Source organism: Somniosus microcephalus, chromosome 23 (genome assembly GCF_052327205.1).
Source record: "Somniosus microcephalus isolate GS21.2 chromosome 23, FLI_Smic_1.0, whole genome shotgun sequence".
In the NCBI taxonomy this organism is placed as follows: domain Eukaryota; kingdom Metazoa; phylum Chordata; class Chondrichthyes; order Squaliformes; family Somniosidae; genus Somniosus; species Somniosus microcephalus.
In genome coordinates this window covers 15,189,743-15,217,521 of record NC_141009.1, presented here as the reverse complement: position 1 = coordinate 15,217,521, position 27,779 = coordinate 15,189,743, and the positions used below count along the sequence as shown (strand labels likewise).

The following is a 27,779-nucleotide window of genomic DNA, read 5'->3' as shown; positions in this document are numbered from 1 at the left end:
GGATATGCTGATAGGGTGAGATGATGTAAGGGTGAGAGAAGGTTTGTTTGGAGCATGGACCAGTTGGGCCGAATGGCCTGTTTCTGTGCTGTACATTCTATGTAAATAAAAATGTAAACTGAAAGAACAGGCCCAGGATTGTTCCTTGCAAGCCCTCGAACGAGTTTGCTGAATGCAAGTGTGCTCTGGCCCCACTGATGGGGCTTCCTGTTGTTCCGACCAGTTGCTTTCTCTTTTCCCAGTGCATGGTGGGTTCTCCGAATGGTTGGACTGGGGCCCGTGTAGTGTTACCTGCGGCCAAGGGATAGAAGAGCGAATCCGTTTGTGCAACAATCCCTTACCGGCCAATGGAGGAAGATCATGTCATGGCTGGGATGTAGAATCAAGGCAATGTGACTCAAAGCCTTGTCCAGGTAAGGATCTGAAACTGTCTCATTAATTCACCACAACCCATTGCTAGTTGGCTAGGGAACTATTCCTGTGACCAGTAGGGTCCTGTGTTGCCACGGTGGTTTCCTAACACTAATAAATGGCCCACGGTCAGTTAATAAATATATGTTTCTCTTTATACAAAAATGGCGATGGAGTTGGATGAGAGACTTCAGAAACTCGCTCCACAGCACCAACTACTGGCCAGAGCCTACAGCTACAGCATTGTAGGCAATTGTTTCCATACAGGATTTCCGATCTAACTGTTTACAGAGGCAGTTTCGATGTTAAATGTCAACATAAAAGTATGACCAAAAAATCATGACAACAGGAAGTTGTAGACGCACAAAAATGTTACTAACATGTGGATTTATTTAGTATTTTGTCCTCGCCTCTCCTGAAGGTGCTGACTCTTGCTGGGGAATAGTTCCATGGGTCGCGGCATCCCTCCGCTGCCTATTGCCCCTTCTCCATGTGTGAGCCTGGTCGGGAAGTGTCAGCGGGCTATTCAACTCTTTGGGGCATCAGAGCCAGACCTGACCCTCTCTTTGCCCCATATCCACAAAGACATGCTTTCCCGCAGGGGTCAATAGGTCAGGGTTGTTTTCCTCCCTCTAGCCCATGCCAGTTGTAGCTGACCCGAGCGAGATCTCGCGAGCACAGCACAAACCCGGGATTGAATCTGGGACCTTTCTGGTCTGAACTAGATTGATTCCTGGGGTGAGAGGGTTGTCCTATGATGAGAGATTGAGTAGCTTGGGCCTCTACTCTCTGGAGTTTAGAAGAATGAGAGGTGATCTCATTGAAACATACAAAATTCTAAGAGGGCTTGACAGGGTAGATGCTGAGAGATTGTTTCCCCCTGGCTGGAGAGGCTAGAACTAGGGGGGAATGTCTCAGGATAAGGAGTTGGCCATTTAAGACCGAGAGGAAGAGGAATTTCTTCACTTGGAGTGTCATGAGTCTTTGGAATTCTCTACCCCAAAGGGCTGTGGATGATGAATCGTTGAGTATATTCAAGGCTGAGATCGATAGATTTTTGGACTCTAGGGGAATCAAGGGATATGGGGATCGGGTGGGAAAGTGGAGTTGAGGTTGAAGATCAGCCATGATCTTATTGAATGGCGGAGCAGGCTCGAGGGGCCGAATGGCCGACTCCTGCTCCTAATTCCTATGAACAGCTTTAGTGCAGCCAACAATGCAGCTTCCCAGCGAGCCGTAGCATAACTCCTTTGCCACCAATAGCTTCTAACTGATGGGCCCATTCTCTCTCAGTTCACGGGCGATGGTCTGACTGGGGCGCGTGGGAAGAATGCTCCCGAACATGCGGACAGGGGAACCGGACTCGCGCACGAAGCTGCAATGACCCGCCCGCGCAGCACGGAGGGCGGCCGTGCGAGGGGAAATCAACTGACGTGAAAAAATGCGCCTTAATTCCCTGTCCAGGTAGGAAAATTAAAACCTACATTTCTAGCCAATAAGAGGTGTGTTCATTCAAGCCCATTGCCATTGAGAATCTTGCACGCAAATTAATCAGCCTAAAAAAAAAATCAGAACCTCGTAGTCAGTCACATTCTAACTCGCTTCACATTGGGATGTTTCATTGCCGTATAGTTTAGCTTGCTGGGGTAAATATATGACTAACTCAATTCACTTTGATAATCTTCAGACTTTCCAAGGAAGTTCCTTGGTGAACTGGTTTTGTATATTTTCGGATTACACTGAAACAAACACTAATAATACTGTAGAAAGCTACTCGGGTGGCACATGTATCTCTTTCTAAAATATGGCACGGTTTGTACATAGCGCAACAAAGGAGAAAAAATAATGATTGGATCACTTTCCCCAATCCCTTTAATAATGTGCGTCACCTGTCGCGGCTCAGCAGCAATGTCAAGTCGGAACATTACTTACACACATAGCATGGATTGTGTTGGTGGTCTATTGAAGTGACTAAGGGGGTGATTTTGCCAATGGGGACGTGATGGAGGCGGGACTGCTGCTTGTCGGGTTGTAGTCCCGCCTCCATCGACGTCCGGCCAACCTACGCTATTTTCCCTTGATTGACCTTGTTAAGATTGCCCAGCGGGGTTAGCAGGCCAATTAAGGGAAAGCCGGTTACTGGTAACATCAGCGAGTGACGTTTCATCTGTTGAGCTTTTGACAGATGAATTGTCATCGTTTGAGAGCTCTGTGAGGCTGTCAAACACCGACAATCTGTCTCCTAAGTTGAGACCTGGGACACAGGCTCAGTTAGTGATCTGTCCTGAGCAGAAAGCAGAAGGCTGATGCATTTGAGAATGCAGTGGCCATTCTGCTTTCTCTGCCGGTGAGATGAGGGACTCCCGAGACCTGAAGGGATGAAGCCTGGAGGAAGAAGCAAAGGTGAGTAAAGCTTTTAAAACACTTAAGACTCACCTCACACACTTATCTCTGCACACATGCACCCATCACTCACCTGCACACCGGACATCTCAGCCCCTCCGACCCCCGCAAACCCACGGCTCACCTCGCTGACCCTGGTGAGGTTCAGAGCTGTCGGGAAGCCCACACTTTAGGGCTCAAAATAGGGATTCTCCAAAAATCTGCCCGTTAACAGGCAGTTAATTGGCACTAATCCCCTTTCCGCCTCCTGGGAAGATGGCACCCAGCGCAGGTCGGGTACCCGCCTCCTGGGAAGATGGCACGGAGGCGGGTTGGGAGCGGGATGGGTACCTGTCCCAGAATCTGCCATTTTCCCGGCAGTCCCGCCTCCCCAGGGCTGGCAAATCGCCCCCTAAGAGTCCATTACTCCACCATTTCAGATACCCAGTAACGGAATGGAGCCATGGGTGACCATCCCTCTGGCTCTGCCTTCCTGCCCATGGGGAGTCAGCCCACCTCCCCTGCACAGCCAAGGCTGAGCTCATGAGCTCAGCACGTTAGAAATTGTGTTCACAATTCTCCATTCTACTGTTTGATGCACTATATCCGCACACAATCCCAGTGTGTGACTTCTGCCCCTCCCTCCCCTCTCCCCCGTCTGTTTCTCCTCCCTGCTGCACTTCTCAGTTGAGCCAAGAGAAGGAGATTCTCTGGGCTAGGCTTGATACTAATTTACAGCTTGCTGGATGAATTGTGCTTCTGGACGGAGGGAAGCAGTTCCATCTCTTTTTTTAACATTTCTTTCCTCTTGCCCTGTGAGTGACAGGCTGCTGTGCCCCGTCAGTGTTCCGTTATTGGGTTAGTTGAAAACTTGCAAAACTCATCCAACTGATGAACATAGGAACAGGAGTCGGCCATTCAGCCCCTGAAGCCTGCTCCGCCATTCAATCAGATCATGGCTGATCTGTATCTTAACTCCATTTACCCACCTTGGCTCCAATCCCTTGACACCCTTACCTAACAAAAATCTATCGATCTCTGTCTTGAAAGCTCCAATTGATCCCCAGCACCTCAGTCTTTTGGGGGAGAGAGTTCCAGATTTCTACTAACCTTTTATGTGAAAAAATACTTCCTGATTTCCCTCATAAATGGCCGAGCTCTAATTCTAAGATTACGCCCCCTCAATCTTGATTCCCCCACCAGAGGAAATAGTTTTTCCGCATCTACCCTATCGAATCCTTTTAACATTTTAAATATCTCAATCAGCGCACCCCTCAAGCTTCTATTCTCAAGGGAATACAAGCCAAGTTAATGCAACCTGTCCTCATAATTTAACCCTCTAAGCCCCGGCATCGTTCCAGTGAATGTGCGCTGCACCCCCTCCAAGGCCAATATCCCCGTCCTGAGGTGCGGTGCCCAGAACTGAATGCAGTTTCTCCAGATGAGGTCTGACCAAGGCTCTGTACAACTGAAGCATAATTTCCTCTTTGTAATCCAGCCCCCTGGAGATAAAGGAAGAAAAAGAAAGACTTTCATTTATATAGCAGCTTTCACAACCACCGGATGTCTCAAAGCGCTTTATAGCCAATGAAATACTTTTTGAAGTGGAGTCACTGTTGTTTTAATGTGGGAAATGCGGCAGCCAATTTGCGCACAGCAAGGTCCCAAAAACAGCAATGTGATAATGACCAGATAATCTGTTTTTGTTATGTTGGTTGAGGGATAAATATTGGCCCAGGACACCGGGGATAACTCCCCTGCTCTTCTTCGAAATGGTGCCATGGGATCTTTTACGTCCACCTGAGAGGGCAGACGGGGCCTTGGTTTAACGTCTCGGCCAAAAGACGGCACCTCCGACAGTGCAGCACCCCCTCAGCACTGCACTGGGAGTGTCAGCCTAGCTTCATGTGCCCAAGTCCCTGGAGTGGGACTTGAACCCACAACCTTCTGACTCAGAGACGAGTGTGCTGCCCACTGAGCCACAGCTGACAAAGGGATCATCAGTCTCGTTAACAATGTGAACATATAACCCTTGGGTTAGGATACCAGCACTGGAGGTACCAGACTGGCTGTCATTGGAATTATAAGAACACTAATGAACCTCCCATGGCACTGCTCACCAAGCCAGAGGATGCACTTATTTTAAGGCCAGGAATATCATGGCTGGGTGAAACATGGTGCATTATTCTGCTGCTGGAGTGTAGGTATATACCTTTAAGGTTGCAAAGTCTAATTGAGAATTAAAGACTAGATGAGTTCATACATAACTTAGTTAAGAGGCTGCAGACATTGTGGCTCTGGTGCTTTGCTGGAGAATTGTGTCTGTAGATTCCAAATGATTGCCATTGTTTCTTTACACTTCCCCCACCCCCACCCCACCCCACCAAGTGTGATACAGAAACAGTGTGTGACGGTGTCTAAAGTGTGGCAGACAGAGAGTGCGCTGAAGTGTAAGCTTTACATTTCAGAGATAAGAGAGCAGGGAATGAAAGGGGCAATCAGCCCATCGCACTCATTCCTCCTGTGGACCGTAAACAAGGTGTCCTGTCGTGACCGCCACTCGACCTATTTCATTTCCCAAGGAGCGATTCACCTTGTCCCAGAGGTAAAGCAGTGAAAACTCCAGAATGCCCATCCAGCCTAACCCCACATTCTACCCCCCTCGGCCCTCATTGCCATCATATTTCCATGGTCCCACTTGCTCAGGAATCATTGTATTCCATACAGCATTTGTTCAACTATTCACACTTAACTTACAACCCTCTGGCCAGCTATCTGTGCAGGTTGTTTTCTGAATGCGTGAGTCAAGCCAGCATTGACTGTTTTAATTCCATGAATTTATTACTTTCTGGGTGTGGAGGGGCGGGAATCCTTCTAATCTCAGGTGGAGCTTGTTGATTGTACACGCGTATCTTCCTGTTCTGCGCGTACAATACAATTTTAATAACCTGCTTGTACTGACAATCCATTTTACTCGAGGCTTTTTTAAGAAATCTAGGGGGTAAAAATTTGGTGCTGCCAAATGGGTGGTATGGGATCGACGGCCCATTACACGCAGCACCTGATATTCGGTTCCATTATGGCCGAGCCATCACCGCCCGAGACAGATTTCTCTCCCCGTTAGTTTATGGCACCCGCCCCCCCTCTCAGTTATCTACGTCACTGAACGTAGAATCAATTCCAAACGCGGTGAGGTTTGTAACTCCGGCCTGAAGCGCCGTTCTGCTCAGCAGATCGGTCTGGTCTCTTGACAGAACGGCTGCATCCGATGTTAGACGCTGAGGGGTCGACTTTAACCAATGTCTCTGCTCGACAGTGGACGGACAGTGGACGGTCTGGAACAGCTGGTCCCGCTGCTCGGCCTCCTGTGGGGGAGGCATTCACCAGCGGTCCCGGTCCTGCTTTGATCCCCCGCCTCAATACGGAGGGCGCCTGTGCGAAGGCAGCGACGTTGACGTGGAACTGTGCAATATCGAGCCCTGCCCAGGTAGGAGCCTGCCAATCAGGTAAAGGGGGCGGAGCTCCCAGGCTGTGGGGACACATCCAATAGGAAACTCAGAAAGAAAAGAAAGACTTGCATTTCGATAGCACCTTTCACAACCACCGGACATCCCAAAGCGCTTTACAGCCAATGAAGTACTTTTGAAGTGCAGTCACTGTTGTAATGTGGGAAATGCGGCAGCCAATTTGCGCACAGCAAGCTCCCACAAACAGCAATGTGATAATGACCAGAGAATCTGTTTTAGTGATGTTGATTGAGGGATAAATATTGGCCAGGACACCAGGGAGAACTCCCCCTGCTCTTCTTCGAAATAGTGGCCGTGGGATCTTTTACATCCACCTGAGAGAGTAGACGGGGCCTCAGTTTAACGTCTCATCCGAAAGACAGCACCTCAGACAGTGCAGCACTCCCTCAGCACTGCACTGGGAGTGTCAGCCTAGATTTTTGTGCTCAGGTCTCTGGAGTGGGACTTGAACCCACAACCTTCTGACTCAGAGGTGAGGGTGCTGCCCACTGAGCCACGGCTGACATTCAGTAAGGATGCAGAGGGTGCCATTGACTGCCCGTGTGGCGAGTTCCCAATCTCGGCCCCGCTGCCATCAAGAGGCACTAGGTGGAAACCAGGCAGTTCCCACAGTGGGGCAGCGAATTGGAGGTTGCATCTCTTCCAACACTCCTCGTGGCCGGCTACAGTGCAGTATTGTTGGAAGCCTGGGAACGGGTTTCCAATATGTCCTCTGGGCATGTAGTAAAGAAAGAACTTGCATTTATATAGTGCCTTTTGTGACCTCAGAACGTCCCATAGGGCGTCACAGCCAATCAAGCACTTTCGATGCGGGAAAACAACAGCAGCCAATTTGCGCACAGCAAGCGCCCACAACCGGCCGTGTGGTAATTGACCTGATAATCCTACAGGGAAAGCGCGATGAGGAGATGGAGAGAAAAATAACGTGGCTGGGAGAGGTGACCGGGGACCAGGCGCTGTATTAAGCTGGAACAATTTTGACCACTTGATAAGACGAATCTATTTCATGTTTGCAGTGAATGGGAACTGGGGCCCCTGGGGCGCCTGGAATCCGTGCAGTCGGACCTGCGGCGGTGGGCAAAGCAAGCGCTACCGATCGTGCAGCAACCCCCCTCCTGCCAGTGGTGGCAAGGCTTGTTCGGGGGCAGATGTGCAGATGCAGAGATGTGGCACAGACCTGTGCCCTGGTAAGTTTGAATTGAGCTTCAGAGAGATTTAGGTGTCCTCGTACAGGAAACACAGTTAGCATGCCGTTATAGTAAGCAATTAGGAAGGCAAATGGCATGTTGGCCTTCATTGCAAGGGGGTTGGAGTATAAGAGTGAGGAAATCTTACTACAACTGTACAGGGCTTTGGTGAGACCACACCTGGAGTACTGTGCACAGTTTTGGTCTCCTTACCTGAGGAAGGATATAATTGGCTTGGAAAAACAAAATGTAGAATCAGCTTGGAGCTAAGAAACAACAAGGGGCAGAAAACACTAGTGGGAGTAGTCTTTAGGCCCCCTAACAGTGGTTGTAGTGTCGGGCAGAGTATAAATCAGGAAATTAGAGGTGCATGTAACAAGGGTAACACAGTAATCATGGGAGACTTTAACTTTCATGTAGACTGGGCAAACCAAATTTGCAGAAATAGTGCAGAGGAAGAGTTCATGGAATGCATTCAAGATAGTTTTTTAGGTCAATATGTCAAGGAACCTATGAGGGAATTGGCTATTTTAGATCTAGTACTGTGCAATGAGACAGGGTTAATTAATAACCTTGTAGTAAAGGAGCCTCTGGGGAGCAGTGATCATAATATGATAGAATTTTATGTTGAGTTTGAGAGTGATTTCGTTAAGTCCGAAACTAGGGTCCTAAACCTAAACAAAGCAAACTACGGAGGTATGAGAGGCGAGTTGGCTAAGGTAGGTTGGGAAACTAGATCAAAAGATATGACAGTACATAGATACATAGAGATAGGAACAGGAGTAGGCCATTCGGCCCTTCGAGCCTGCTCCGCCATTCAATGAGATCATGGCTGATCTTCGTCTGAGATCATAGCTGATCTTACTGTTCAGTACCCCGTCCCCGCCTTTTCTCCGTAACCCTTAATCCCCTTAGCCTTCAGAAATATATCCAATTCTCTCTTGAAAATATTTATTGAATTAGCCTTCACAGCCCTCTGTGGCAGGGAATTCCATAGGCTCACCACTCTTTGAGTGAAGAAATTCTTCCTCATCTCTGTTTTAAATGATTTGCCCGCTATTTTTAGACTGTGGCCCCTGGTTCTGTGCTCCCCGGCCATTGGAAACATTCTCTCTGAATTCAGCCTGTCCAGGCCTGCCATAATTTTATATGTTTCGATGAGATCCCCTCTCAATCTTCTAAACTCCAGTGAGTACAAGCCCAAACTATTTAATCTCTCTTCGTAGGTCATTCCCGCCATTCCAGGTATCAGCCTGGTGAATCGCCGTTGCACTCTTTCCATGGCAAGAACATCCTTCCGCAGATGGGGCGACCAAAACTGTACACAATACTCCAGATGCGGTCTCACCAGCACCTTGTACAGCTGTAGTAAGGTATCCCTATTCCTATACTCGAACCCCCTTGATATGAAGGCCAACATACCATTTGCCTTCTTAATCGCCTGTTGCACCTGCATGCTCTCCTTCAGTGACTGGTGCACAAGAACACCCAGGTCCCTCTGCACTTCCCCATCTCCCAATCTATTGCCATTTAGATAATAATCTACCCTCCTGTTTTTACCCCCAAAGTGGATAACCTCGCATTTATCCACATTATAGTGCATCTGCCACGTATCCGCCCATTCCCCCAACCTGTCCAAATCACACTGTAGCCTCCTGACATCCTCATCAGAGCCCACCCCTCCTCCTAGTTTAGTGTCGTCAGCGAATTTGGAAATATTGCATCCAATTCCCTGATCCAGATCATTTATATATATTGTGAACAGCTGGGGTCCCAGGACAGATCCTTGCGGCACCCCGCTGGTCACTGCCTGCCACTCCGAAAACGAGCCGTTTATTCCAACTCTCTGTTTTCTATCCGCCAGCCAGTTCTCTATCCACGTTAATACTTTGCCCCCAATCCCATGAGCCTTAATTTTGCATGATAATCTTTTGTGTGGAACCTTATCGAAGGCTTTCTGGAAGTCAAGGTACACCACATCCACTGGCTCTCCCCCATCTATTCTACCAGTTACCTCCTCAAAAAATTCCAGCAGATTAGTCAAACACGATTTACCCTTTGTAAATCCATGTTGACTCTGTCCGATCCTTTCCCCATTTGTCAAGTGCTCCGCTATTTTATCCTTAATAATGGACTCTAGCATTTTGCCCACAACCGATGTAAGGCTTACTGGTCTATAATTCCCTGCTTTCTCTCTACCCCCCTTTTTAAATATTGGGGTAACATTAGCTACCCTCCAATCCATGGGTACTGTTCCCGAGTCAATGGAGTTCCGGAAGATGATCCTTAGAGCATCTGCTATCTCCAGGGCCACCTCCTTAAGTACCCTAGGATGTAGTTTATCAGGCCCTGGGGATTTGTCAGCCTTCAGTCCCCTCAACTTACCCAACACCATATCCCTAGAGATACTAATTTCTGTCAGCTCCTCCCTCTCATTAGTCCCTATGTTTGCCGATATTCCTGGGAGGTTATTTGTGTCCTCCTTTGTGAATACAGAACCAAAGTATGAGTTTAATTGGTCTGCCATTTCCTTATTCTCCATTATATATTCTCCCGAATCGGACTGCAAGGGACCGACTTGGGATTTTACCAGTCTTTTCCTCCTGATATACCGATAAAAGCTTTTGCAGTCTGTCTTTATGTTTGCTGCAAGTTTACTTTCGTATTCTATTTTCCCCTTCCTGATTAATCCCTTTGTCCTCTTTTGCTGTATCCTGTACTGCCCCCAATCTTCCGGTCTGGTGCTTTTTTTTGCCAGTTGATATGCCCTTTTTTTTGATTTTATGCTGTCCCTAATTTCCCTCGTTATCCACGGTTGAGTCACCTTTTTAGGTTTATTTTTATGCCAAACCGGTATAAACATGTTCTGGAATTCTTCCATTCTATCTTTGAATGCTTGCCATTGTCTATCCACTGTCAATCCCCCCAGAAACACCACCCAATCAATCTTACCCAATTCCCGTCTCATACCCTCGTAATTCCCTTTATTTAAGTTCTGGACCTTAGTCTCTGATTCAATTTCCTCACTCTCCATCTCGACTGAGAGCTCGATCATATTATGATCGCTCTGACCCAAGGGGCCTCGTACAAGAAGATTGCTGATAAGTCCCTTCTCATTGCACAATACCCAGTCTAAAATGGCCTGATCTCGAGTCGGCTCCTCGACATATTGGTCCAGATAACCGTCCCGAAAACATTCCAGGAATTCCTCCTCCTCAGAATTTTTACTAATTTGGGTAGTCCAATCAATATGTAAATTAAAGTCACCCATGATGACAGCTGTGCTCTTATCGCACGCTTCTCTAATTTCCCTTTTTATGCCTTCCCTCACCTCCATATTACTATTTGGAGGCCTATATATCACACCCACTAACGTTTTCCTCCCCTTGCTATTTCTCATTTCTACCCATACAGATTCCGTTTCATCCGAGTTAATATCCTTCCTTTCCATTGCATTAATCCCCTCCTTTACCAGCAATGCTACCCCACCTCCCCTACCTTTTTGCCGATCCTTCCTAAATATTGTATATCCCTGGATGTTAAGTTCCCAGCCTTGCCCACCCTGCAGCCACGTTTCTGTAATCCCAATCAAATCATACTTGTTTACCTCTATTTCCACAACTAATTCATCCACCTTGTTCCTAATGCTTCTAGCATTAAGATACAAAGCCTTCAGGCTTGCTTTTTTCACACTCTCATTATGAATTAGTTTGGCCCTTTGTTTGGCAAACATTTAAAGAAATAATTCATAATTCGCAACGAATATACATTCCCTTAAGGAGTAGAAACGCCACGGAAAAAATGGTCCAACCGTGGCTAACGAGAAATTAAAGATAGTATTAGATTAAAGGAAGAGGTTTATAATGTTACCAAAAAGAGTAGTAAGCCTGAAGATGGGGAGGATTTTAGAATTCAGCAAAGGAGAACCAAGAAATTGATAAAGAAAGGGAAAATAGAATATGAGAGTAAACGAGCGAGAGATATAAAAACAGACTGTAAAAGCTTCTATAGGTATGTAAAAAGGAAAAGATTAGCAAAAGTAAATGTGGGTCCCTTACAGGCTGAGACAGGAGAAATTATAATGGGGAATAAGGAAATGGCAGAGAAATTAAACAAATACTTTGTGCCTGTCTTCACAGAAGAAGACACAAAAAACCTCCCGGAAATAGTGGTGAACCAAGGGTCTAGCGAGAATGAGGAACTGAAAGAAATTACCATTAGTAAAAAAAAGTACTGGAGAAATTAATGGGACTGAAAGCCGATAAATCCTCTGGACCTGATGGCCTACATCCTAGGGTTTTGAAAGAGGTGGCTATAGAGATAGTGGATGCATGGGTTGTCATTTTCCAAAATTCCATAGATTCTAGAACGGTTCCTGCGGATTGGAAGGTAGCAAATGTAACCCCACTATTTAAGAAAGGAGGGAGAGAGAAAACAGGGAACTACAGACCAGTTAGCCTGACATCAGTAGTAGGGAAAATGCTAGAATCTATTATTAAAGATGTGGTAACAGGGCACTTAGAAAATAATAATATGATTGGGCAGAGTCAACATGGATTTATGAAAGGGAAATCGTGTTTGACAAATCTGTTAGTTTTTTGAGGTTGTAACTAGCAGAATAGATAAGGGGGAACCAGTGGCTGTGGTGTATTTGGATTTTCAGAAGGCATTCGATAAGGTGCCACACAAGAGGTTATTAAACAAAATTAGGGCTCATGGGATTGGGGGTAATATACTAGCATGGATTGGTTAACGGACAGAAAACAGAGAGTTGAGGTCGAAGTTCAACCATGATCTCATTGAATGGCGGAGCAGGCTCGAAGGGCCAAATGGCCGACTCCTGCTCCTATTTCTTATGTTCTTAAGCCTTAGAGGGGGTGCAACGAAGGTTCACTAGATTGATCCCTGGGATGAGAGGGCTGTCCTATGAGGAGAGATTGAGTAGATTGAGCCGATATTCTCTGGAGTTTAGAAGAATGAGAGGTGATCTCATCGAAACATACAAGATTCTGAAGGGGATTGACAGGGTAGACGCTGAGAGGTTGTTTCCCCTGGCTGGAGAGTCTAGAACGAGGGGTCACAGTCTCAGGATAAGGGGTCGGCCATTTAAGACTGAGATGAGGAGGAATGTCTTCACTCAGAGGGTTGTGAATCTTTGAATTCTCTGCCCCAGAGGGCTGTGGAGGCTCAGTCATTGAGTATATTCAAGACAGAGATGATAGATTTTTGGGCTCTCGGGGAATCAAGGGGATCAGGCGGGAATGTGCAGCTGAGGTCGAAGATCAGCCATGATCTTATTGAATGGCCGACTCCTGCTCCTATTTCTTATGTTCCTCTGAGAGCCTGCGTGACAGAACAAGGCAGGGTTTTGGGGTGGGGGGGGGGGGGTGAGGGGGAGGTGGTGTGGGGGGTTGATCTTCACTTGAGCCAGAGAGTGTTTTAGAGCGGACGATGCTTGCCGGACAAAGTCTCAGTCTCTGACCCTGAGGCGTACAGACCAGGAAGAGGCCGGGTCCGCTCACCATTCTGTACGTAGTTTGCTGATCTAAGGGCCACTACAATCAGCCTCAGCGACCCCCCCTCACCCAACGAGACAGGGAAAGCAAAGCTCAAATCAGACTGATTCCGACTGCCGCTCAGCGACTTCTGCTGGAAAGCGGGAATTTGCGGATGTGGGATGAGAATAGCATTGAGTTCGGTTGTGATGCTGCCTCCCCACTCCGACCATGAAATATCTGCACTGAGCAGTCCCAATAAAAGCAAGGCCGTTCACACAGACTCCGAACAGTTGGACAATTGCACCATCTACTGTCTAAAGGGAGCAACTGCAGCTCCAAACACACCCAATTAAAATGCGCCATAACCTTCCCTGTTATCCAAACCTGTTGCCATGTTTCTCATACCCACTCCTGCAGCGAGATTGTGCGTCAGCCTTCTTGCCGTCCCTGGCAATGCTGAACTCTCCTGAATTCCCCAATCGATTTGTCAACACAGCCTGGCCAGCTCTGCCCTCTTTACCCGATTGGCACCTTTCACGACCATAGGACATCCCAAATCGCTTCACGGCCGACCGAGCACTTTTGATGTAGGAAAACAGGGCAGCCTATTTGCGCACAGCAAGCTCCCACAAACCACTGTGCCATTTTTGTGCTGGAACACAATCGGGGTCCAAAGACTGTCCCTCAGGATGGTAAAATAAGTGGCGTCGGAATAAAATTCACACTGCCATTTAAAAAAAAAGAAATAAATTTTCAAAAAGCTTCTAATGCTGCCCCCTGACACACTCGTGCTGAGAGTGTCACTCCCCCTGACACACTCGTGCTGAGAGTGTCACTCCCCCTGACACACTCGTGCGGTGAGTGTCACTGCCCCTGACACACTCGCTGCTGTGAGTGTCACTGCCCCTGACACACTCGCGGCTGTGAGTGTCACTGCCCCTGGCACACTCGTGCTGTGAGTGTCACTGCCCCTGGCACACTCGTGCTGTGAGTGTCACTGCCCCTGACACACTCGCTGCTGTGAGTGTCACTGCCCCTGGCACACTCGCGGCTGTGAGTGTCACTGCCCCTGACACACTCGCTGCTGTGAGTGTCACTGCCCCCTGACACACTCGCGGCTGTGAGTGTCACTGCCCCCTGACACACTCGTGCTGTGAGTGTCACTGCCCCCTGACACACTCGTGCTGTGAGTGTCACTGCCCCCTGACACACTCGCGGCTGTGAGTGTCACTGCCCCTGACACACTCGCTGCTGTGTCTGTCATTGTTACCTGTCTCCTCCTGATGCTTTCAAACTGTATGTTGTAATTGGGCAAATCTGCACCCGAGTTTTACCAAATGTCACGTTGATGTGAAGCTGAAATGCTAAATATGTAACACAACCGGCTTATTACAATGAGAGGAAAGCCAAATAGTCCTCATAGTAACACCAGTAAATTGTAACACTGCCTTTCTCAACTGTTTTTATTAACCCTTGACGTAAGAAAACTACTAGGCACTTGGTCTAAGCGTTAAACAAAGCTTTAATCAACTGTTTTACAACATGGAGGTCTAGTTGTGTCCTTCACTAGTTCCTGTTAAGAACGTCCTGCGCAAGCTGGGCCCGTGCCCGAGTATTTATACTCTCCCTGGACAGCGCCACCCGCAGGCCGCTCAGTATTATTTCATAAGTCTTTCTTTCATAAATGACTGATTCATGTCAACCCTCATTCACAACATTTCAATTTAAGGGGCATAGCCGGGGAAAGGGGGGGTTACAGTTCCACCCGGTATATCGGAGCTCTTTTAACCCGTATTATTAATTCCTTGTTGATGAATTGTTCTGTGATGCTGTATGAACGTTTTGTGTGTCAGTGAACGGGGGTTGGAGCCCGTGGCAGCGGTGGAGCGAGTGCTCGTCCTCTTGCGGAGGGGGGAAGAGGTTAAGGCGACGACAGTGCAACAGCCCTCCCCCGAACGGCAGCGGAAGAGCCTGCCCCGGAGAGAGCTTTGAAGCAGCCAGCTGCAGCCAGCGCCCGTGTCCAGGTGAAAAGGCCGACGATAAACAGTTTCTTAAAAAAACCACCAGTCAAAGACTGGGTGGCGCGGTGGGTCAGTTTACCTGCTGTCGGCAGACCCGGTTTCAAATCCCGTGCGACTGATTGTAAAGCATGTTTCCTCTGTCTGCAGGGAAATGGGTTTGGGTCAGTTTCAAGCCACTCTCGCTGCTGAGTCTGAAGGTCGGGGGTTCGAGTCCCACTCCAGGGACTTGAGCTCATAATCCAGACTGACACTTCCAGTACAGTACTGAGGGAGTGCTGCACTGTTGGAGGTGCCATCTTTCAGATGAGATGTTAAGAACATAAGAAATAGGAGCAGGAGTCGGCCATACGGCCCCTCGAGCCTGCTCTGCCATTCAATAAGATCATCGATCTCAACTCCACCCTCCTGCCCGATCCCCATATCCCTCGATTCCCCTAGAGTCCAAAAATCTATCGATCTCAGCCTTGAATATACTCAAAGACTCAGCATCCACAGCCCTCTGGGGTAGAGAATTCCAAAGAACCGAGGCCCTGCCTGCTCTCTCGGGTGGATGTAAAAGATCCCACGGCCACTATTTCACAGAGCAGGGGAGTTATCCCCGGTGTCCTGGCCCATATTTATCCCTCAATCAATATCATTAAAAACCAGATTATCTGGTCATTATCACATTGCTGTTTGTGGGAGCTTGCTGTGCGCAAATTGGCTGCCGTGTTTCCCACATTACAACAGTGACTACACTTCAAAAAGTACTTCATTGGCTGTAAATCACTTTGGGACGTCCTGAGGTTGTGAAAGGCGCTATAGAAAGGCAAGTCTTTCTTTCCTTCTAGAAACAAATTGGTAATCTCACTGAGCAGCCACAGGAAGGCACCCTGCTGGTTGGGGTTAAGACACATTTCCTCTGTTCACTATTTATAGCGAAGCCGTAAACAGAAGACCCTTTCACTACAAATAGCGAATAAAGGGAATCAATCTCCCCCCATCCCGTTGGGACAGTGTAGAAGGCGTTTTACTCTGTATCCAACCCGTGCTGTAACTAACCTGGGCATCTTTATAGGACAGTGTGCATAAGAAATAGGAGCAGGAGTCGGCCATTCGGCCCCTCGAGTCTGCTCTGCCATTCAATGAGATCATGGCTGACCTTCGACCTCAACTCCACTTTCCCGCCCGATCCCCTTTGATTCCCTTAGGGTCCAAAAATCTATCCATTTCTGTCTTGAATATACTCAATGACTGAGCCTCCACAGCCCTCTGGGGTAGAGAATTCCAAAGATTCACCACCCTCTGTGTGAAGAAATTTCTCCTCACCTCAGTCCTAAATGGCTGACCCCTTATCCTGAGACTGTGACCCCTGGTTCTAGACTCCCCAGTAGAAGGAGCTTTACTCTGTGTCTGGCCTGCACCACGCTGAGTGTGGTGTGCTTGATGCTGACACCGGGTGCCTGCAGCGGCAAACTGTCCCCATTCTGCAGTGAGTCTTTCGATAAAGCTTTGGACTCCACGTAACAGATGCTGCCCGTTTGTTCCAGGCGATCCGGGGAGAGCCAGGGGCAGCCTGATCGGGATCATTAACGACAAGGAATTTGGAGTCGCATTCCTCGATGCCAACATCACGGAAAACTCGGCTACGGGCAGCACAACCGTTCAGGCAAACATCCAGAACATTCCAGGCACAATCGGTTGGTATTGCACTGCCTGCTGTGGGCACCGCCTGTACTTCACCCTCTGTTGGGTTTGATACTTTCTTCCCCCGCCCGCCAGACATAAATATTTTAACTTGTTCTCTTATTCCCACTCCTTTGAGATGTTTCAATTTGTGACGGATAATTTTCTTTATTGACAATTCTCTCCCCATTAAACCTGCCACGGGCGCAGGCCTCACTCTGCCCACGTGGCCATTCTCGCTGTGTCAGCCTAGGCAGTGAATGTTGGCAGGGCATTCGACCAAAGGTGGCATCGCCGCTGAACTCTCGACCTCCCCGCCCTCCCCCATTTATAGCAAGGATCACTAGAAAGTGACCAGGACTGGAAAGTGTACGTAGCTGATTTTATTCCCCCTCTCCCTCGCCCAGGGGGGGTTGCTGAGAGCACTTGTACCGCTCCAGTTAAGACAGGCCAACTGACGTAAGAAAACTACTGGGCACTTGGTCTAAGCGTTAAACAAAGCTTTAATCAACTGTTTTACAACATGGAGGTCTAGTTGTGTCCTTCACTAGTTCCTGTTAAGAATGTCCTGCGCAAGCTGGGCCCGTGCCCGAGTATTTGTACTCTCCCAGGACAGCGCCACCCACAGGCTGCTCAGTTGATTCATGTCACCAACCATCTGTGTATTAAGCTGGAAGTTAACATTTGAAACCTGTGTCCGCTGGCCTACGTTTCTTCTCCGCTGAATATCCCCCGGTCTGTGTACCCTCTGGTTTGCGTATCCACTTGTTCATGTTCTCCCCCCCAAAAAAATCCCAAAAGCAAATAATTCAAAGACTGCAACAACTGGACAGCCAATCGGATTGGTTGGGCGCGTCAGTCAAGTCCCAGGGACAGGAGCAAACTCAGCCAATCACAACCCGCAAGCTCAGTGTCCTTCAGCCAATCGAAGCCCAGCAAGTTTGGCCAAGCTCGGCACCCTCCAGCAAATCACAGGCTCCTGAACCCGACCCCAGGCAATCGCTATCTAAATATAAATGAGCATTTCGAGAAATATAAAATACAAGCAGGACCGAAAGAAAGTGGAGTAACAGAGACAGAGAGAGAAAGGGGCGAGTCGCAGGCACACCGAGAGAAAGGGGGGGAATAACAAAGAGAAACACAGACAGACAGAGCGACAGTAACAGAGAAAGACAGTGAGTAACAGACATAAAAAGTGGGAGTATAACGGAGACACAGAGAGGAAAGGGAGAGAGTAACAGAAGGAGAAACACGGAGAGAAAGAGAGGAAACACTGAAAGAGAGAGAAACACGGAGAGAAAGAGAGAGAAACACGGAGAGAAAGAGAGAGAAACACCGAGAGAGAGAGAGAGAGGAACACTGAGAGAAAGAGAGAGAAACACGGAGAGAAAGGGAGAGAAACACGGAGAGAAAACACTGAGAGAAAGGGAGAATAAGAGGTACAGGAGAGAGAAAAGCAGTGATTTTTTTTGGATTAGCTCAGCCGGGAGATGCCCATCGCTGTGTACGAGGGTTTCCACACCCAGCTGCCCAGAGCTCCGGTCGGGTAGAGTCTCGGGTTGCCCGATACAGTGCTCACTCTCTCCCGGTAGGGACGCAGCCCACTTGGCCAACTCAAAGTGTTGGCTGCGGCTACTGGGGCGAGCCAAGGCTTACCAGACCCCAGATGTGTGCAGAGGCGCTGCGGGAGTTTAACCAGCGGAAATGGTGTGACCGACACAGAGCACTGGTGAGGGCCCCACTGCTTGTCCAGCCAGGACTGCACCGGATGTCGGGGCCGGAGTCTCTGAACATTGGGCATGTGGGCCACATGTGGTCCTGGGGCCCTTGGAACCCCAGGCAACTTAATCCCATTGTCCAGCTGTGTGTTTTATTTGTTGGTTGATCCTGTTTGAGTTTTATGGGTCTGGGGATTTTGGAAATTATTGTGCTTCATTGTTGGATAAATCCCAAATTGGTACATCAAGATTGGAAATTTGATCAATAGGATCGTGGGTTTAAATTCAAGAAGCTCGACAAAGCAGACCACTTGATTGGCACCCAATCCACCACCTTAAACATTCACTCCCTCCACCACCGGCGTACCGTGGCTGCAGTGTGTACCATCTACAAGATGCACTGCAGCAACTCACCAAGGCTTCTTCGGCAGCACCTCCCAAACCCGCGACCTCCGCCCCCTAGAAGGACAAGGGCAGCAGGCGCATGGGAACTCCACCACCTCCAAGCTCCCCTCCAAGTCACCCACCATCCTGATTTAGAAGTATATCGGCCGTTCCTTCATCGTCGCTGGGTCAAAATCCTGGAACTCCCTCCCTAACAGCACTGTGGGAGTACCTTCACCACACGGACTGCAGCGGTTCAAGAAGGCGGCTCACCACCACCTTCTCAAGAGCAATTAGGGATGGGCAATAAATGCTGGCCTTGCCAACGACGCCCACATCCCGGAACGAATAAAAAAAATCTTTCAATGTGGTGCCCGAGTCTCCATAGTTTGAACCTATGCAGCCCATGAAAACAAAACACTCGGGCACCACCGCGTTACCACATCGGCTTGTAGGAGCTGAGGGCAAAGAATCTGAGCCCCTTGAGACAGATCTAGCCTTCATTTGCATCACGGAGACAGGTTGGCTGGTCAGTCATCAGCAGAGCCCTGGAGTAAGACTGACCTGCCTGACACAGGTGGTGGTGGATGACCCAAGTCTGCCATTGAGGACTGACTTGGTCCAATCTTCCATTGCCAGGAGTGTCATCTCATAGTGACCTCAACCCCAAAGAGAACCTGTTTCCCGGCCCCTGCCCCCACCCCCACCCCTCTTGAGGATACAGTGAGAAATAGAGAGAGTATCAGAGATAAAGGAGAGAGGAAAATGGAGAGTAAGAGGGAGGTGGAGCAGAGGAGCAACCGCGGATAAAGAGATGGGGCAGTTCTGAGATTTGAAGTGACAGACTTATGACACCAAGAGAATGGGAGCCATCACCCAGGGGAAGGAGCCCAGCCCACTTCTGCCTGAGGCTGCCTCGTCCAGTGAGTGACGTGGGCAAAGGCCGAGGAGCAGATCTCGAGGCTCGGGCAATAGTGTGACTGAGTGTTGGGTCAAAGGCCCAGAACGTCGTCCTGGGCGGTGGAGCAAGAACGGGCGGGACCGGATCGGCCGCCCCTTATACCCAGCGCCTGATATTCAGTTCGATTGACTGCAGCGGGACTGATTATCGGGCGCTGTGTATAGTGGGCGCTGCGTATAGCGGGCGCTGCGTATAGTGGGCGCTGCGTATAGCGGGCGCTGCGTATAGCGGGCGCTGCGTATAGCGAGCGACCGATCCGGCGCTGCCTGAGGCGACTTTGTAGGCAGTAGCTTCCTGCCCACAGTCCCTCGTGTCTCTGCCATCTCAGTCACGTTGCTATGGCAAATCACCAATCTTAGCATTCAGCCCCCTCCGTGAGATATAACTCAGTGTTAATTTTAATAATGGACCTGATGACGGACCTGAACCGTTAACTCTGTTTCTCTCTCCACAGGTGCTGCCTGACCTGCTGAGAGTTTTCCAGCAATTCTTCTGTTTTTATTTATTATCAGTTTTTAAAAAAAATTGTTTTAAAAGGTAAACAAATATTTTCCGAAAACAAAATACTGCGGACGCTGGAAATCTGAAACAAAAAGTGAAATCCGTTCTGCCGAAAGGTCGTCGAGCTGAACCGTTAACTCTGTCTCTCTCTCTCTCTCTCTCTCTCTCCCCCCGCAGGTGCTGCCTGACCTGCTGAGTGTTTCCAACAAGTATTTAACCTGCGCTACGTTTGTCCTATGTTCCAGGTCCTCTGACACGCGTGCTGGCCTCCATTTTTACCCCTATTTATTGGTCGGCGGCCAATCCAGCCCCAGGGACGGTGAACGGCTTCTCGCTGACCAAAGGAGTTTTCAGGCAAGAGTCGCAAATGGAGTTTTCGACAGGTGAGTGACTGTAACTGAAGGGGGAACACCGGCGAGAGGAATGGGCTGGATGTTGAGGGGTTAACGGTGCTGCAATTGGAAATGAAGCATGAATCTAACTGGGGGGCCGTGAGGAAGTCTGATTCGCGAAAACTGGCCAGAATTCTAATACTAGAGCCCCGAGCTCCTCTCGTCCCGGGTGCGTGCTGATCATTTTGATTGCTATTTTATTTTTCCCAGTTTATCCCCGGTGTTCCCACTGTCCTCAGTCACGAGCAAAATGGGAGCCTTCTAACAAGGCTGGGGTATTATATGGTGTTCTCACTGAGAGGTTTACAGTGAGTGTAACAGACAGTGTTGTAAGTGGCCGATTGTAATGAGGGCGGGGGGGGTATTATAGAGGAAGCACCGTAACCTCCAGGGCTACGGACCAAGAGCTGGAAAGTGGGATTAGGCTGTGTAAGATTAGGATCGCAGGTCACACACAGATTACCCAAAGGGTCTTAGGAGCTGTAAGACATTTTATTAAGGAGCGACCGTTTAAAAGAAGAAAGAAAGACAGACTTGCATTTCTATAGCGCCTTTCACGACCACCGGACGTACCAAAGCACTTTACAGCCAATGAAGTACTTTTGAAGTGTAGTCACTGTTGTAATGTGGGAAACGCGGCAGCCAATTTGCGCACAGCAAGCTCCCACAAACAGCAACGTGATAATGACCAGATAATCTGTTTTTGTTATGTTGGTTGAGGGATAAATATTGGCCCCAGGACACTGGGGATAACGCCCCCTGCTTTAAGTTAAGTTGTACTTTAAGTTAAGTACAACATGCAATCAAGATAGACGCGGTAGACATACAACGGTGACAAGCAGCTGGTATTGGTCCCGATCGGACAGACAGCTGGCGTGCGCGAACAGCTCTTCCCTTCCTTTCACCGTCAGTGCTGAAAGCTCTTTAGGTATCTTTTACTCTCTATTTAGAGGTGGGCCGAGGGTAGATTATCAAAGATACAGTCAACAAGCTTTCGAGCGCACAAACAGCAGACAGCGAGTCTGGGAACAAGGTCAGCGACTGCCATGGTGCAAACGCCCACAGGGAACCAAGAACAGCAGCAAATTCTGAGCGTCTATCCAGTTATTTACCTATCTATTTGTTTAAATTCACAAATTGTGTTCTGATTTTAGAATACTACACTTCCCCAGCTCCATCTGTTAAAAGACATGGTCAACAGTTGGTTCGCACTGATCAATTTCCATTTTGGCTTGCTTTTCAATTTGAAGAGACTTTTTTGTCTCAAGTTGTTTCTTCCAATTCACGATTTCTTACAGCTGGAGAGCTCTTTTCTTGTCCGGCACAGACACAATGGGTCGAATGGCCTCCTTCTGTGCCGTAAATTTCTATGATTCTAAAAAGTGTTCTAACTGAGAGCCTTATAATGAGGATAGAGTGTAACAGACAGTGTTTATAACTGGCAGGTTATAATGAGGACGGGTATCTTTGGTGGGGGGTAATTATTTGCGTTTGAAATGTCAAGCTTTCTAATCCTTAAGCGGATCTATGTTCCAGCTACTGCCCGGGCTACGGGTGCTGCTCACCCACGTTTAGTTGGGGGAGAGCGCACCCAGTCTTCCTGTTGAGTAGGGGCCAGTCCTCCTACACCACGTTACCGCTGCCGAGAGCCTCTGATGAGATTGTGATGTCACCACCAGATTGTGCTTCCATCACTGGAACGGTCCATTTGCTGGTCCCGGGGGGAGCAGTTGGGAAGATCCAGTAAAAAAAAAGGTGGGGGGGGGGGAGGTGGTTTTAGGGGCCGCTCGTGTCCCAAAAGAAACCTGTTGGGTTTATCATGATGCTGCCGCCAGGTGCAGGAGACCCGCGCTGCGGGTTTTTAAAATTCATTCACAGGATGTGGACGTCGCTGGCAAGGCCGGCATTTATTGCCCATCCCTAGTTGCCCTTGAGAAGATGGTGGTGAGCTGCCTTCTTGAACCGCTGCAGTCCGTGTGGTGAAGGTGCTCCCACAGCGCTGTTAGGGAGGGAGTTCCAGGATTTTGACCCAGTGACGATGAAGGAACGGCCGATATACTTCCAAGTCAGGATGGTGTGTGACTTGGAAGGGAACTTGGAGGTGGCGGTGTTCCCATGCGTCTGCTGCCCGTGTCCTTCTAGGTGGAAAAGGTCGCGGGTTTGGGAGGTGCTGCTGAAGAAGCCTTGGCGAATTGCTGCAGTGCATCTTGTAGATGGTACACACTGCAGCCACGGTACGCCGGTGCTGGAGGGTGCTGCCAATGTAGGAGACCCGCTCTGTGGGTGCCTCTGGCTGATGACCAATATAAGCCTGTGAGTGAGACCTTGTACGGAGCCAGCGATCTGTTTGCATTGAGTGCCGTCCGTTGACCCTGCACATCCCTGGGTATTCTGTGCCATGCACGTTCCCGAGCTGGGTGGGTGCCTGCTCCAACACTCGGGTAATGTCACTGTGTTTGTTCCGCCTGATGCACTGATTGCAGTTTCTGATTTTCAGGTGAGACCCTTCGAATGACGCACGTTGCCCGAGGGGTAGATGCAGAGGGTGTGCTCCTGTTCGACATTGTGATCAACGGCTATGTCCCCAGAATCATAGCGAGTGCAGACATTGCTGTGAAGGTGGGTCGATCTATTTAACCATCCGGCTAGTGCGATGGCTGTTAATCATACGCCCTTTCATGGTTAACCACCAGACAATTTGGCATTAACCAGCTGAGTGCCAGGTTAACTGGTAACAGATTTCATGTATCTTCCCACTCCTAGGTTATAAGTGGGTTGAAAATGTTGATTTTTGTACGTTTTTACGGCCAGTTTTCCATTTTCCAAAGGTTTGTCTTCCTTGAACATACCTCAACCCCAAATCCAGCCAAGAGTATCGTAGGAAGGACCTGCTCCCCTCAGCTCCATCAATGCTGCTCTGACTGTGGCCATAAAACTCTAGCCTTTACTCTCTGCTCCCTGCTCTCTGCTCCCCCCTCCCTGCTCTCTGCTCCTGCTCCTGCTGCTCTCATGGTCTGGTTCAGCTGTGATGCCCCTCATGGTCAAAAAGCTTGATCTGGGGCTCAAACATGAAGAGTAGTCACCTGTAGAAGGTACCAAAGGTTGGCCTTCTCTGGTGGAACCAAACCCCATCAAACAGTTAGCCATTACGGCAGAGGAGAGGGGGAGAAATTGAAGAGAAAAACACTTTGGATGTCAACATATTTCAGATCAAAACAGGAGTTGTTTATAAACAGGAAGAACGTTGGAAATCTTTAAATACCAACTTTCCATCTATGACCGTTGACGATGAACTTTTGGAAATTAGCCCGAAGTGGATCGGTGTCAATTTTTGTCTTAAAATACTCCAGTGCAGCGCCTTGGGACATTTTACTATGTTAAATGCGCTATATAAATACAAGTTGTTGTTGTTGAATTAATTCTAGTCCAAAAATGTACTTTTTTCTTTTAATGTAGGATTTCAGTGAAAATTATGTTGAGACGGGCCCAGGGCAGCTCTACGTTTGGTCAACCCAGATGTTCCTTCAAGATGGCTCCCCTATTTCCTTCCAGTGTAACCACACCATCGTTTACGAGTCTGGGCTGGGCCGCCAACCTTCGCTTTTCCAGATTCTGAAGGCCGAGTACATCTCTGTCGTCTATACCGAGGAGACAGAGGAGCTGAGTTTCCGGATCACAACCTCCTTCCGGAAGGGTGAGCACTCAAGGTTCAGAAACTGCCGGCTAACGGGCTGTGTAAATACCCAGCAGTTGCTCTTATTTATTTTTTGTAAATCGGCTTTCTCAAGTTTGCTGTAGAAGTCCAACTAAAAAAAATGTAGCTCAGCATTCCCTGAAAACATAACATAAGAAATAGGAGCAGGAGTCGGCCATTTGGCCCTTCGAACCATTTAATGAGATCATGGCTGATCTGACCTTGGTCTCAACTCCACTTTTCTGCCTGTTCCCCATAACCCTGTAGTTCAAATGTCTGTCAATCTCCCCCTTGAATATATTCACTGACTCCGCCTCCACAGCTCTCTGGGGTAGAGAATTCCAAAGATTTACGACCCTCTGAGAGAAGAAATTCCTCCTCATCTCCGTCTTAAATGGGCGACCCCTTATTCTGAGACTATGCCCCCTAGTTCTAGATTCCCCCACGAGGGGAAACAACCTCTCAGCATCTACCCTGTCGAGCCCCCTCAGAATCTTATATGTTTCAATAAGATCCCCTCTCATTCTTCTAAACGCCAATGAGTATCGGCCCAACCTGCTCAACCTTTCTTCATAAGACAACCCCTTCATCCCAGGAATCAACCTCGTGAACCTTCTCTGAACTGCCTCCAAGGCAAGTATATCCCTCCTTAAATAAGGAGACCAAAACTGTACGCAGTACTCCAGGTGTTGTCTCACCAATGCCCTGTACAGTTGTAGTAAGACTTCCCTACTTTTATACTCCATCCCCCTTGAAATAAGGGCCAACATTCCATTTGCCTTCCTAATTACTTGCTGTACCTGCAGGTTAACTTCTTGTGTTTCATGTACGAGGACCCCCAGATCCCTCTGTACCGCAGCATTTTGTAGTCTCTCTCCGTTTAAATAATAATTTGCTTTTCTATTCTTCCTACCAAAGTGGATAACCTCATATTTTCCCACATTATAGTCCATCTGCCAATTTTTGCTCACTCACTGAACCTCTCTATCCCTTTGCAGACTCTGTGTCCTCCTCACAACTTACTTTCCCACATCTCTGGTATGATCATTCATTTGGTTTCCTTTCCATCCAATGAACCTTAGTCAGGCAGGAGGACCGGCTGAAGACCTGATACTCGGCCTCTGCCAATGAACAACAAGGTTGATTCCAATTGTATGATGGAGGAGCTTTGAGGAAAGGCTTATATATAAAAAAAACAATCCCAATGAAATAACCTGCTGGGCCGGGTAGTGGAGATGCAGACTTTAGGGATAGTCAAGAGTTGGATGCTAAACTGGGAGAGTTGAAATACTAGAAGGAATAGGGCCAAACAACACCTTGCATTTATATAGCGCCTTTAATGTAGTAAAACGTCCCAAGGCGCTTCACAGGAGTATTATAAGACAAAAAAACTTGACACCGAGCCACATAAGGAGAAATTAGGGCAGGTGACCAAAAGCTTGGTCAAAGAGGCAGGTTTTAAGGAGCGTCTCAAAGGAGGAGAGAGAGGTGGCGAGGCGGAGAGGTTTAGGGAGGGAATTCCAGAGCTTAGGGCCTAGGCAACAGAAGGCACGGCCACCAATGGTTGAGCGATTATAATCAGGGATGTTCAAGAGGGCAGAATTAGAAGAGCGCAGATATCTCGGGGGGGTGGGGGGCGGTGTTGTGGGGCTGGAGGAGATTAGAGAGATGGGGCGAGGTAATGGAGGGATTTGAAAACAAGGATGAGAATTTTGAAATCGAGGCGTTGCCTAACCGAGAGCCAGTGTAGGTCAGCGAGCACAGGGGTGATGGGTGAACGGGACTTGGTGTGAGTTAGGACACGGGCAGCCGAGTTTTGGATGACCTCAAGTTTACATAGGGTAGAACGTGGGAGGCCAGCCAGGAGTGTGTTGGAATAGTCAAGTCCAGAGGAAACAAATGCATGGATGAGGGTTTCAGCAGCGGATGAGCTGAGGCAGGGGCGGAGACGGGCGATGTTACGGAGGTGGAAATAGGCGGTCTTTGTTATGCTGCGGATATGTGGTCGGAAGCTCATTTCAGGGTCAAATATGACACCAAGGTTGCGAACAGTGTGGTTCGGCCTCAGACAGATGGTAGGGAGAGGGATGGAGTCAATGACTCGGGAACGGGGTGTGTGGCGGGGACCGAAAACAATGGCTTCGGTCTTCCCAATATTTAATTGGAGAAAATTTCTGCTCATCCAGTCCTGGATATCGGACAAGCAGTCTGACAACTTAGAGACCGTGGAGGGGTCGAGGGAAGTGGTGGTGAGGTAGAGCTGGGTGTCGTCAGTGTACATACAAAATTGATGGGCAGGAAAAGACCAGCTGGTCCATCAAGCCTGCCCCACGGCATGAAGGCCCGAGCATCGCAACTCGATGGATTCCTGGTGGTGAGACTCCCGCTTAGACAGTCGTCTCGAGCCATTCCTCATCGGGGATTCATTTTCTGGGATTGATTAAATGCCTCAAAAACCACTCTCCACAACCTGGGATTTTAGAACAGGTTAGATATGAGCTGAATTAATAAAGGGATTTGGCAGCAAGATTTGCCTCACTTTAATGGTTAATTACTGGAAAATAGAAAGACTTGCATTTCTACAGCGCCTTTCATGACCTCAGGATGTCCCAAAGTGCTTCACAGCCAATGAAATACTTTTGAAATGTAGTGACTGTTGTAATGTAGGAAACGCGGCAGCCAATTTGCGCACAGCAAGCTCCCACAAACAGCAATGTGATAATGACCAGATAATCTGTTTTTTTAGTGATGTTGATTGAGAGATAAATATTGGCAATTCCCCATCTCTTCAAAATGGTGCCCGTGGGATCTTTTAGACCACTTGAGAGAGCAGACGGGGCCTTGGTTTAACGTCTCATCCGAAAGACGGCACCTCCGACAGTGCAGCACTCCCTCAGCACTGCACTGGAGTGTCAGCCTAGATTTTTGTGCTCAAGTCTCTGGAGTTGAACCCACGACCTTCTGACTCAGAGGCAAGAGTGCTACCCACTGAACCACTGCTCTGAGTTAATGGGGGGCGCTATTCCTTCAGGTGTAAGTCTAGAAATGAGAAATATTGGAACATTTCAACTTGCTTCGTGACCTCAGCCAGTCCTGTTCCGGTTTTTACCTTTTGGTAAATATTTAAGTGCAGAAAAATGAGAAAAATAAAAAATCGAAGGTGGCTGGAGGAGGGGTAGCCTTGTGAGTCATGGGCCATCCCACTGAGCTCTTGTTTCAATCCCTCTTGTTACACGTTTCAGATTCCAATGGAGGTCACTGTCCCAGGGGATTTGCACTCGATTCAGCCTCGTACTGTGCAGGTAGGCTCTCGTTATTGTTGTTGTTATTACAGTGACTGAGATTGAATTAAAATAGTCTGGTCAACCAGGAGAGATTCTGCTCCCTCTCTGCCTGTAAGTGAACCCATGTGGAATGGGTTTTGGGGTAGTTTCAAGC

General features: G+C 48.5%; 1 protein-coding gene across 1 annotated transcript in view; it reads left to right on the top strand.

The window, feature by feature from the left end:
• The window catches only part of LOC147101676 (hemicentin-1-like), a 395,279-nt gene that overhangs the window by 330,168 nt on the left and 37,332 nt on the right, over positions 1-27,779 (top strand). The window contains exons 88-97 of the mRNA XM_085965457.1: positions 243-413; positions 1,705-1,875; positions 6,110-6,280; positions 7,337-7,507; positions 14,859-15,029; positions 16,556-16,705; positions 20,501-20,638; positions 23,145-23,266; positions 24,104-24,341; positions 27,584-27,643. Of these exons, the coding sequence (XP_085821583.1) occupies positions 243-413; positions 1,705-1,875; positions 6,110-6,280; positions 7,337-7,507; positions 14,859-15,029; positions 16,556-16,705; positions 20,501-20,638; positions 23,145-23,266; positions 24,104-24,341; positions 27,584-27,643 (1,563 nt within the window). The remainder of the gene's footprint in view (positions 1-242; positions 414-1,704; positions 1,876-6,109; positions 6,281-7,336; positions 7,508-14,858; positions 15,030-16,555; positions 16,706-20,500; positions 20,639-23,144; positions 23,267-24,103; positions 24,342-27,583; positions 27,644-27,779) is intronic.